At 39.9% G+C, this 12,182-nt stretch overlaps 1 protein-coding gene across 3 annotated transcripts in view; it reads left to right on the plus strand.

Moving 5' to 3' along the window:
* Nucleotides 1–12,182, plus strand: part of PI4K2B (phosphatidylinositol 4-kinase type 2 beta) — a 37,730-nt gene that overhangs the window by 6,840 nt on the left and 18,708 nt on the right. For 2 of the 3 annotated variants that reach the window (XM_051842315.2, XM_051842324.2), the window contains exons 2-6: nt 3,896–4,050; nt 6,643–6,843; nt 7,862–7,993; nt 9,547–9,700; nt 11,206–11,273. In XM_051842315.2, the coding sequence (XP_051698275.2) occupies nt 3,896–4,050; nt 6,643–6,843; nt 7,862–7,993; nt 9,547–9,700; nt 11,206–11,273 (710 nt within the window). The remainder of the gene's footprint in view (nt 1–3,895; nt 4,051–6,642; nt 6,844–7,861; nt 7,994–9,546; nt 9,701–11,205; nt 11,274–12,182) is intronic. The other variant, XM_051842323.2, reaches the window with a different exon arrangement.

Below are 12,182 nucleotides of genomic sequence, written 5' to 3' on the forward strand. Positions count from 1 at the left end.
AAATAAATAAAAATTTTTAAAAAAGAAATAAAATTGTAGAATGTAAATGTCAGTTAAGGAAAACATCTACTAAAAGCAGTTACTTTGATTTTAGACAGTTGGTAAAAGATCAAGCTTTTCTGTTTTTGTTTTTGTTTTTAAGTGTCTTTCTGGATGTAAGTACCTTTCTGTTACGGTAAACCCAGACCATCCTTAAATGAAAGAAGGCACAGTTTGCTGTAGGGTGGATAGTACCTCATTTGTCTGAGATTCTCATTAGAGACAAAGAGAAAAGGGATGAGAATCTCATGGCCTTTTTTATGGGAATGTTTCAATTTTGGTTGAAACTGAATTCCAATTTTGGGTGAAACTGAATATTAAATTAGATATTCAAGGGGCCAGCATTGTGGCACGGTGGGTTAGGCCAGTGCTTATAGTGCCAGCAGCCCTTATCGGAGTGCCTGTTCGGGTCCTGGCTACTCTGCTTCCGATCCAACTTGCTGCTGATGCACCTGGGAATGCAGTGGATTTGGACCCCTGCCACCCACATGGGAGACACAGATGGAGTCCCAGGTTCCTGTCTTCGACCTTGTCCAACCCCAGCTCTTGTGGCCATTTAAAGAGTGAACCAGTGGATGAAAAGTCTTGCTCTCTCGTCTCTTCTTGTCTCTGTCTCTCTCAAATAAATAAATGAATAAATCATAAAAAAAGTATTCAGGATGATCTTGGGCTCCATGACAGCAGCAAAAGTAGTTTCTATGATGGACTCTCAAAATATCATCCACAAACCAGTTTGGTAACATTTAACAGTAGTAATGTCAAGGGCTGCACGTATTAGGACACTTCACAAAATTCATGAAAACAAAAAGAAGTTAAAAGGTAAGTTTATTTTGATACAAAAAATTTTGAAATCCATGCATAGTTTTCCATAATACACATTTTCTGTGAAGTGTCTGAAGAGCCCTTGTATGCATGGATTTCAGATTTTTTGCACCATCATAAGCTTATCTTTTAATATCAGTTTTTCCCAAGAACTTTGAACTAGTGGCCAAAAGAACTGCTCAAGTACAGAATGGAAGAAACCAAAAGTGGTCTTGGAGTTCAGCCCTTTGATTAATGAGTTAGCAGTGTGTTGCTAATGCAGGGTTAGAGGGCTTGTTGTTCTGGGTTAATGGCCAGGCTTGGTGTCTCTGGTCCCTGCTCTGGGTTGTCAGTTCTGGAGACTATATGGAGGACTGTCACCAGGCGGGAAGAAGTAGGTAGACTTTTATTTTGATCAATGGCAAGTCTAGGTCAGAGGCTGAAACTGCTAGAGACTTATTTTGTTTCTGGAAAATGAAGTTTATTATATTATTGCTTTCACAAAGACAAAGAGAAGCATTTAAGAAATGTGATCTTTTTGAATGTGTTTAAGCATTGGCCCAAAGACCACTTTCTCTAGTGATGTATTATGGGAGTTATACCAGTACTGGGTGAAAGGTTGGAACAGAAAACTTTCCAGATTCATTCTTTTGTTCAGGACTCAGGAATCTCTGATGTAGAAGAAATATCACTTGACTAATGGTAATTGTTTTGGCATATTTATGTATTCAGATATTTGTAAGTCACTAAATACTGTTCCCTTTTCCAAGTGAACAAGAAAAAAAGAATTTGGAAAGATAAGCAAAAATGACTTGATTTTTACATATCAGTTGTACATATATGATTGAAATATTTCAATTATTTATTCTTTTGGATAAGTTAAATATTCTCAGTAGCCCTTCTTGTAATATTTTTCTCAGCATAAACTTTAAAAAATTAGTAAATAACTTTTATTTCTGTCTGAATTAGATAAACTTTAAGGAAAGTGTTTAAATGCCTTCTAAATTGTGAAAAGCTTTTGGCTTATCTGCCACTTTACATGATTAATTATCAATTTGTTTTCAAGATCTCTCATTTTTTAAAATCCTATCTTGGATGGATGTTGTGATAATTAGATAATAATGTATGTGAAAACACATCACGAATGTTGAAGCACCATATAAATAAATCATTATTGTTATCCAAAAAAATTATCAATCCATTCAGCAATTGTTTATTAAGTGCTATTATGTTCCAGGACTTACATAAGTTCCAAAGATACAGCAGTGAAATCCTTGTCTTGGAGTTCAAAGAATAAATTACACAGTACACTAGATGAAAAATGCTGAACAGAAAAATTGTGGTTAGAGGCAGTTGGGTGAAGGGCTTAGGGACTATCTTCAAGTGAGATGGGAAACTCTTGGAGTGTTTGGTACAATGTTTTAACAAGGTTGCTGTAGCTTATCTTGTTGAGTGTAGAGAGGCACAGGTGAAAGAGACCAATTAGAGGGCTCTTGTAATAATTTAGGTGAGAGCTGCTAGTGACCCCAATCATGTGGAATGAATGGAGATGGTAAGGAGGGGTTGGATTTTGGGTACTTATTTAAGGTGCAGCCAACATGACTTGGTGATAGATTGGATGTGGAGGATGAGCATGTGAAACCCTAGATGACCAGAAGATTTGGAGTTGCCAGGAACTGAACTAGGGAAGAGTGGAAGTGATGCCTTCAGGAGGATTGGACCAGTGAGGAGTTCAGTTTTGGGTAATAAAGTTGAAGCTGTTAGTCAACATCCAAGCAGACACGTCAAGTACTGGGCAGAAGTTCAGGCTCAAAGTACAAATGTGGGCATTACTAGTGTTGATCTAGGAGAGCAGAGGACCATGAACTGAACCTGGGGCATTTCAAAGTGAAGTAGAGGACAGGTAGGTGTGGCACTGGGGACTGGTAATAGTTTTTTTTTTTTTTTTTTTTTTCTGGTTGCTTGCTTTATGAAATGAGAGGCTAGATCATTTGCTGAGAGAGAGGATGAGAGAGGTGATATTGGGAATTTAAACAGAAATTATTTTGTTTGTGTATGTTTCTTTGGTCAAGTTCAGCTTGAATCGGCACAGGCATGCAGGTGACAGACAGTTGGGTTTAACCAAGACTAGGATTTTTCCAGGTCACCATGATGAAGGGAGGAAGCAAGAGTGGTCTTCTATTGATTGGCCATAATTCCAGCTGGCCAGGGAGGGAAGTAAGGACACAAAGCAGGTAAAGCTGATGACAGCATACATCAGTGCTTTGTAGGTTGTTGTGGGGTGGAGAACTTTGGGACTCTGTACAGAGGGACTGAACTGAAAAGATAGGAGGTACTTGAAATTTCAAGTAGGGATAGGTGGAGGTTCTTGGTAGTGACAAGATCTCAGGTGTGACTAGCTAGAAGCTAAAGTGGGTTGGAGGACAGAATCAGTGCAGTGGGAGGGGCTGGCATTGCGGTGGAGGGGGTCAAGCCAGTTGGAGTCCCAGCTGCTCCACTTCTGATCCAGCTCCCTGCTGATGTGCCTGGGAAAGAGCAGAGGATGACGACCCAAGTGCTAGGTCCCCGGAACCCACATGGGAGATCTGGAAGAAGCTCCAGGCTCCTGGCTCCTGGCTTTGGCCTGGCCCAGCCTTGGCTGTTGTGGCACCTAGGTAGTGAACAAGAGGATGGATGACCCCACTACCTCTCTCTCAATGTAACTCTGCCTTTCAAATAAATAAAATAAGTCTTTAAAAAAGGGAGAGAAGTGGGAACACAAAGAAAAAAAATAAGGAAATGGAAAGGATAATTGCCTGTTGTGATTGGTTTACACTGTGTTATATATGCAGAAATATTGAAGTGTAACCTACAAAAATATACATGTATTACCAGTTAATCCAAGATTTTAAAAATACATAAAACACTTTTAAAAAGCAGTCGGGCTAGGGAAGAAGAAGAAATAGAATTAGTGCAGTCTATACAGTGCTTGATTACATTTGGTGTCCCTTAACATCTAATGTTCATAACCTAATCCATCTCATGAGCATTCTCACAGTCTGTCTTCTTTGTGCAGCAACTACTGGTGCTTCAGAGCTGAATGCCTTCTTGGATGATCCAGAATTTGCTGATACCATATTGAAAGCAGAGCAAGCAATAGAACTGGGAATTTTCCCAGAAAGAATCTCTCAAGGTTCAAGCGGAAGTTACTTTGTGAAGGATCCTAAGAGGGTGAGAATTTCACAGACCTACTATATATAACAAAAATTTTGGGAAACTAATTTAAATCTGTTCATTGTGAGTTTCTGAAGATATTTTCCTATTAAGTCTAATTGCATCCTATATTCCAAAATAAAGGTCAGTTGGTTTTTTTGTGTGTGTATGTTCGTTTCACCGAAACACTCATATTTAGAAATGGAGCTAATCATTTTAAGTCAGTTTGCTGTTTAGTTATTTTATATTTGGTTTCAAGTATTTATTGAATGCCCACATTCAGCTGTGAAGTTGTTCTGCATTTAGTCAGGTCTTTACCTAAATGTCATTTTCAAGTACTTGATTTTTCTGAAAATCAGATTTTGGCCTAGAAATTTTTTTTTTTTTTTTGGTATTTTATCAGAGGAAGTAGGCTGGGTAATTTGAAGTTTCAAGGTATTGCAATGTGACCAGGTAAAATGAACCAAAATATGATTTTGGGGCAGAAGAAGGAAGTCTATATAATACTTTGTTCCACACTCTAGAAGTTTTTGAAAAATCTGTGTTACCTTTCTAAAAGATTTCCAAATCATGTATAACCAGCAGTTCTTTTTTTCGGGGGGAAGAAAGTTTATAATTTTACCTAATTTGGGTCATGGCAGGGACAAAGGTTAAAGTTGATTTTGAAACATATTATTTTTTTTAAGTTTAAATATAGTCAGTCCTAGATAATGTCACTCTCTCAATCTTTATTCCAAATTTGAATTTTTAAAAATATTTTAATGTTTGTTTATTTTCATCTACTTGAAAGGCAGAGTGACAGAGAGGGAAAGCAGACAGAAGGAGATCTTCCATCTGCTGGTTTACTTCCCAGTCTGCAGTAGCCAGGGCTGGCCAGGCTGAAGCCAAGAGCCAGAAACTCCATCTGGGTCTCCAGTATGGGTAGCAAGAACCCAAGTATTTGAGCCATCATCTGCTGTTTTCCCACGCACATTAAAATAAGAAGCTGGATCGGAAGCAGAGTAGCTGGAACTCAGACTGGCGCTGTGTTTTGATGGGGGTGTCCCAAGTGGCAGCTTAATCTGCTATGCTGTAACATCCTCCCCACGAGCTTAATTTATTCTTGTTGACTTTTTTTTTTTTTAACTAGTGCCTCATATTTTATTGAAATATAAAACAATTATTAAATACTTAAAAGATTTTTATTTCTAGTCTAAGAATAATTCATTATCTAAATTTAATATGAACAGACTGGTACTAAAGAGTTAGAGACTTAAACATTCATGAGCAATTTTTTTATATAAAAGTTTATTTAAAATTGGATAATGAAAAATATAATGAGAAAAGGATTAGGATGGGAGAATCTTACAACATAGATGTTCACTGTGTCTTGTTATGACCTATGTATTTTAACTTTTTATTTTCATTTTTATTTGAAAGGCAGAGAGAAAGAGAGAGAAAGAGCCCAATGGAGAGAGATCTCCCATCTGCTGGTTCACTGCCTGACACAGCTAGGGTTAGGCCAGGCTGACACCAGGAGCATGGAACTCAGTCTGGGTCTCCCACATGGGTAGCAAGGATCCAGTATTTTCGCATCATTTGTTGCCTCCCAAGGTGCACATTAGCAGGAAGCTGGGACCTGAACCAGGCGCCCAGATATGGGATGCAGGCATCCCAAGCACAACTTAACCGCTATGCCAAACACCATTCCAGATCTTCCTATTTTCAAGAACTGGTAGTTGTCATTATATTTTAATTCATTTAACAGTTACTTGAATATATGCTGGGTGTCAGATACTGTTCTGAGTAGAGAGGCAGCCCTAACAAAGTCCCTGCCTTGGGGCCAGTGCTGTGGCACTGCGGGTTAAGCTGCTGTCTGTAGTGCTGGCATTCCATATGGGTGCAGGTTCAAGTCCCAGCTACTGTACTTCTGATCCAGCTTCCTGCTAATGCACTTGGGAAAGCAGCAGAGGATAGCTGAAGTGCTTGGGCCCCTGCACTCACATGGGAGACCTGGAAGAAACTCCTGGCTTCAGCCTGGTCCAGCCCTAGCCATTATGGCCATTTGGGGAGTGTACCAGCAGGTAGAAGATCTCTCTCTCTCTCTCTCTCTCTCTCTGGCTCTCTTCTCTCTCTCTGTAACTCTGATTTTGAAATGAATAAATCTTTAAAAAAAAATCCCTGCCTTGTTAAAATATACAATATGTTGGGGAAAATAGACAACAGAAAGTAGACCAAAAAGGCATATAATTCGGATATTCAATAGATTTTGAATAATAACACCGACCTATAATTGTGGTTTTTGAACAATTAAAGATCGGCAGAACCTGATCTCGCCTTGGATGTGGAGTATTGTAAAACGGGTGAAATCAGAGCTAATCTGGTCCAGTGGCACGGGGTCACTTACCCGGGGTTTGTCCGAAGACAGTGTGAAAACCAGTCCAAAGATTATTGACTTTTCGATTGTTGAACGCGAATGCGTGTCAGAATGTGATTGGAACTAAACCTCTTCATGCCTGAGGGTTGTGCTTAAATCTTTGGTGGTAAACACTGGAAAATGAGTCTCAGAATGCATTTTATGGATTTATCTATCTACAATAAAAGTCTAATAAGATTTTTTTTCCCGTATAGAAAACTATTGGTGTGTTCAAACCCAAATCAGAAGAGCCTTATGGTCAACTGAATCCAAAATGGACCAAATATGTTCATAAGGTCTGCTGCCCCTGCTGCTTCGGCAGAGGCTGCCTGCTTCCCAACCAGGGCTATCTCTCCGAAGCTGGCGCCTACCTTGTGGATGAAAAGCTTCATTTGGGCATTGTCCCCAAAACAAAGGTAAAGGAGGATTTGTTTTGAAACCTGTGCTTCTGATTTACAACCTGGTTATCTGTGACTCTGTTGGCAGTAACTCCTAATGATAAGGCCTGATGTTGAGCCCAGTTTTGCTAAGCCAAGAGTCATGAGTGACGTATAAATTGCCTCCAGTGTAAATCCACAAAGTATCCAAAGGAGTGTCTCCTGTTCCTGTGTGGTCAGACAGTGCTAACAAAAAGAGGAGGAAAAACTGGCGTTGAGAAAGCAGAAAAAGAACAGGAATCCAGAGAGCCTGTTGAAGGTAGAGGTAACAGAAATGCTCAAGACAGCCCTTGTTTGGCCAGGAGCTTTAGAAGTTTTTACCTGAAGCCTTCCTCAAAATATTCATTCCTAACTCTGCATTCTAAGACTCGTATTATTCCTTGCACTGGAAAATTTTAGGCTCCTTTTATACTCTTCAGAAAGAAATATGTGCCCCCATTAACAGGCTTTGCAAATTCCTTTCTATTACAGGTTCTCTAGGGCATAAACATGGGCAATTATTACAGGGATGAACTTGAGCATTTACAGCATTAGAGTGAGTTTCATGGTGTATATGAATAAAAATACTATAATGCAAATCCTAGCCATTTGAGGCCAGCATTGTGGCACAGTGGGTTAATGCCAGCATCCTATATTGGAGTGCTTATCTACTCTGCTTCCCACCCACCTTCCTGCTGATGCACCCGGGAAGGCAGTAGAGGATGGCCCCGTGCTTGGGTCCCTGCCACAAATGTGGGAGATCAGGATGGAGTTCCTTGCTCCTGGCTTTCAGCCTGGCCCAGCCCTGGCTTTTCTGGCTGTTGCAGGCATTTGGGGAGTGAATCAGCAAGTGGAAGATCTCTCCCTCTCTCCCTTTCACCTCTCCCCCTCCCCCCTTCCCCTTACATCCTCTCCTGCTGCCCTCTTCCTCTCTCCTACCTCTCTGTTCTGCCTTTCAAATAAATACATCAATCCAAGAAGAAAATCCTAACCATGTTACTAAACTGTATGTTTCCAGGTGGTTTGGCTTGTCAGTGAGACATTTAACTACAGTGCAATTGACCGTGCCAAATCAAGAGGCAAAAAGTACGCTTTAGAAAAAGTGCCGAAAGTAGGCAGAAAGTTTCATCGGATAGGGCTCCCTCCTAAGGTAAGTCACTCTGGGGAGCTTTGCTTGGGGCAGGTGGGTGCCAGTGTGCCAGACATTGTGCTCCAGGCTGTGGATTTAACTGTAAAGAAAACACTTTGGCCTTTAAGGAGCTTACAGTACACAAGCGATTTCACACTGTCCGTGTGATGGTAAATTCAGGAATCTCCGACAGGATGGGAAAGGGGTGCCTGACAGTTTGAAGGGGTGAGACTGTTTCCAGAGAGGTAGCATCAAAGGTTTTATGAAGTAATGACTGCAGGCGCAGGTCTGGAGTGAGTCCCAGGTTGCGGCCGCAGCGTCTCTGCTAGTTAGCTCGGAGACCTGGGCAGCCCAGGTTAGAGGGAGGTAGTTGTAGGGATAAAATCAACAAGTTCATGTCAAGTACCTGGCATGTAGTGAAGGCTCCGGAAATGAAGTCACTATGTTTACTAACTACATATTCAGTAGATTTTTTTTTTCTTCCCTCTTTAAATAAACCTGAGAATGATTAGCAGCTTATCTAAGGGATAGGGAAAGGCATTCTAGAGAAAGCTCTCGGATTTATTATTTTTAAAATGTATTTGTCCTGTGATTTTGTTGTTTAGTTGATGCTGTACCTATATTTAGATCAATGAATTTGAGTACAGCTGCGTGGTTAATTTAGCTTTTTTATTTAGTTGTACTCCAAGAAGGCAGGCAGGATGTGTGAAAGTGTTTCCAAGACCTTGTCCTGAAATAAGTGCGACTGGAGGAGATGTTATTTCTGTATTTTAGAACTATGGGTACTTAATTTAAAAAGTTTTAGCAAATCATTAAAATTTCATGTGAACAGCAGAAACATAAACTGTCAGGGTCAAAAACAGATTTTTCTTTGTGGTTGTGGTGATCTGTTTGTTGGTGTTTGTGAGGCAGATTGGGTTACCTGACCCTAGGGTAACAGTGCCATCCACTGTTTAAATGTGCTTTCTTTCTCTAGCAAACTGTTGAATGCTAACTAGTAATTTTAGTAATAAAAATACTTTTAAAATAGACATAAATGCAAGGAAAGGACACGTTTTAAAAAATCACTACACAGGTTATGATTAATTGATCAGTTCTTTAAAATTTATAACAAGTTCTTTAATCTGCTTGGTAAAATAATTCATTCTGTTTGTTGACTAAATTAATCCTGAAATGTTCCTACGGTAAGATAAAATTGCAGTATTATTAAATAACCAAGATAAGGATAGAATTTGGCCTCCATAATTAAATTCATTTTGCCGCATTTTGGAAAATGGCTTTCTTGTTAAGATTGTTACCTTGAAGGGTATACTTATTTTCTTTTTTAAAATTGTCCTAAAATAGCTGGCTTGCTCCTTGAAAGTCCAAAGTTGAGCATTTTTTATTTGATATACTCTTCATGTGATTATTTAAAATCAGTGTATAAAAATAGTTTCTTGATAAATGTGGCTTATCTAAATCAACATTAACTCTTGCTTGTCTTATTGTGTTTGTGACAGTACTGCTGAGAAATTAAAAATTAATCCTTTTGTTTTCATACTTTTCTTTTCTAACTGTAGTTCTTAAAATTATAGATTGGTTCCTTTCAGTTATTTGTTGAAGGTTACAAGGAGGCTGAATATTGGCTTAGGAAATTTGAAGCGGATCCTTTGCCTGAGAATATTAGGAAACAATTTCAGTCGCAGTTTGAAAGGCTGGTGGTTTTGGATTACATCATCAGAAACACAGGTATTACAGTTATTTCTTTTGTTCACTCACAGCTTGTTAGCTTTTGAACTTTATTCTTGAATCCGTATTAAAGTAGAAGTCTTGAGGCCACTTCTTCTCTGTGCCTTGGAAAACAGAGATGTAGAGCTGAGCAGAATCGGTCCTGTGCAGACACCTGCCCAGTGCAGAGACCTCTTCCTTCTCCTGGGACAGGAGTTCCCTCAGGTCAGGAGCAAGCAAGGCATTCGAAATGTTGTCTGTATAGCAGGAGTATTAGGGGACTTCAGAAAGTTACCTGGCTGCAAACGTGTCTCAGAATCCGCGTGTCGTTTTTTCCTGATGCACGTTTTCCACAGATGATTTGAAGACTCTTCCTTGAGTAATGAGAACTTGATGGTGTAACTTATTTCAGAAGCGTATTTTGACGTTAAGTAACGGTTAGTGTAGTCTATGAATACATTAAACTTTGAATGTTTTTCTGTGTTGTAAAGAGCAGTGGTGTACTTAATCCACAGCAGGATTCCCTGACTCAGGGTCAGCACTGTGTGAGAGCTTCCTAAACCTCCGTCTTCTCCCATGCCCCCCAAGACCCACTGAAGCAGAAACTCTGCAGCTGGGGGCAGCAAGCTGTTTTCATGAGCCCTGGGGATAATTCTGATGTGCTCCGAAGTTTGAAAACTTTTTATTTGGAAAAAAAAAAAAAAATGTTTTCGCGGTGGGCATTTTAGCCTAGCTGTTAAGACATTGGTTCAGATGCTTAGAATCCGTGTCAGAGTTCCTGGTTTTGATGCCCACTTCCAGCTCCTGATTGCAGCTTCCTGCTGGTGCAGACTCGGGGGAGGCAGTGGAGATGGCCTGGGTAATTGGGTTCCTGCCCCTAGCATGAGAGACCTGGCCTGAGTTCCCAGCTACTGGCGTTGAGCCGACCTGTCCTAGCCATTGCGGGCATTTGGAGTGGACTGGTGAATGGCAGTGAGCATGTTTTCTCTCTCTCCCTCCTCTAATAAATGAATACATAAAACATGTTTTCTTATTTGTATTAGCTTTTGAAAAAGCATCATGTAACTTTCTAGCATTACCTTCCTAATTAATATGGTTTTAGATCAATATAAAAGCTGCTGTACAATCTAGAATACTCCTATATTGGCATTAGGGAAGCCTACTTGGAAATTTGCTTAGCAATAAGGGTAGATGCTATTTTTCCCAAGGGGTAGAAGAGTTAACTTTAATTTTAATAACCTGGATTTACAAATTGTACCTACCTCACAGGTTGATTGCTAGGATTAAATTAATTGATACATGTTAAACACTTTCAACAATGTATGGCAAAGAGAAAACATTAATTAAATGTTAGCTAACATGGTTTTATTTAGTTTACCTTTGGAACTTATAATGTGGGAAAATATATGCTATAGAAAACCAATCAGAGTTTCAGAAATTGAGAGGTGACTATAGATTTTTCCCTTTTGATACTAAGCTATAATGTCTGTAAAATGAAGTAACAGGTTTTTTGTTTGTTTTGAAAGACAGGGGAAATGACAATTGGTTAATCAGATATGAAAAGGAGAAATGTGACAAGAAAACTGACCTTGAGGTAAGGAAACTTAAAACCAAAAAAAAAAAAAAAAAAGTATATATTCCATTTCAGTAAAAGCATCCTTGAAGGTTTTTTTACCATTCTCTCCTTCACTTGCTTTTTTTTTTTTTTTAAGATTGAGTTATTTTATTTGAAAGGCAGAGTTACAGAGAGGCTGAGGCAGAGAGAGAGGTATTCCATCCACTGGTTCACTCTCCAGATGGCTGCACGGCCAGAGCTGTGCCGATCTGAAGCCAGTAGCCAGGAGCTTCTTCTGGGTCTCCCATGTGGGTGCAGGGGCCCAAGGACTTGGGCCATCTTCTACTGCTTTCCCAGGCCATAGCAGAGAGCTGAATCGGAAGTGGAGCAGCCAAGACTCAAACCGGTGCCCATATAGGATGTGGCACTGCAAATGGCAGCTTTACCTGCTATGCCGCAGCACTGGCCCCTCATTTGTTTATTAATACTTTTTTTTAGTCTCCTTTCTTTGTTTGTCTCATCCTTTTTCTTGCCAATACTTGTTTATGTTGCATCCCTTGCTTCTGTTTTGTATTACTTCTGAGCTGCTTTTTTTAAATTTTGTATTGGACTAAAAGAATGATACTAACTCAGTATTTTTTATTTGAAGGGCAGAGTTACAGGGAGAGAGCATATGTATGAGCAAGTTCCATCTGCCGATTCATTCCCCAAATGGCTGCAATAGCCAGAGATGGGCCAGGCCAAGACAGGAGCTTCATTTGGGTGTCCCACGTGACTGGAGGGACCCATCTACTCCTTTCCCAGGCACATTAGCAGAGAACTGGATCAGAAGTGGAGCAGCTGGATCTTGAACTGGCTCTGGTATGGGATGCCAGTGGCATCACAGCCAGCAGCTTAATCTGCTATGCCATGCCATTGGCCCCAGCTCCGTACTTTTTTAGAGCTTAG

Source organism: Oryctolagus cuniculus, chromosome 2 (genome assembly GCF_964237555.1).
Source record: "Oryctolagus cuniculus chromosome 2, mOryCun1.1, whole genome shotgun sequence".
NCBI lineage: Eukaryota > Metazoa > Chordata > Mammalia > Lagomorpha > Leporidae > Oryctolagus > Oryctolagus cuniculus.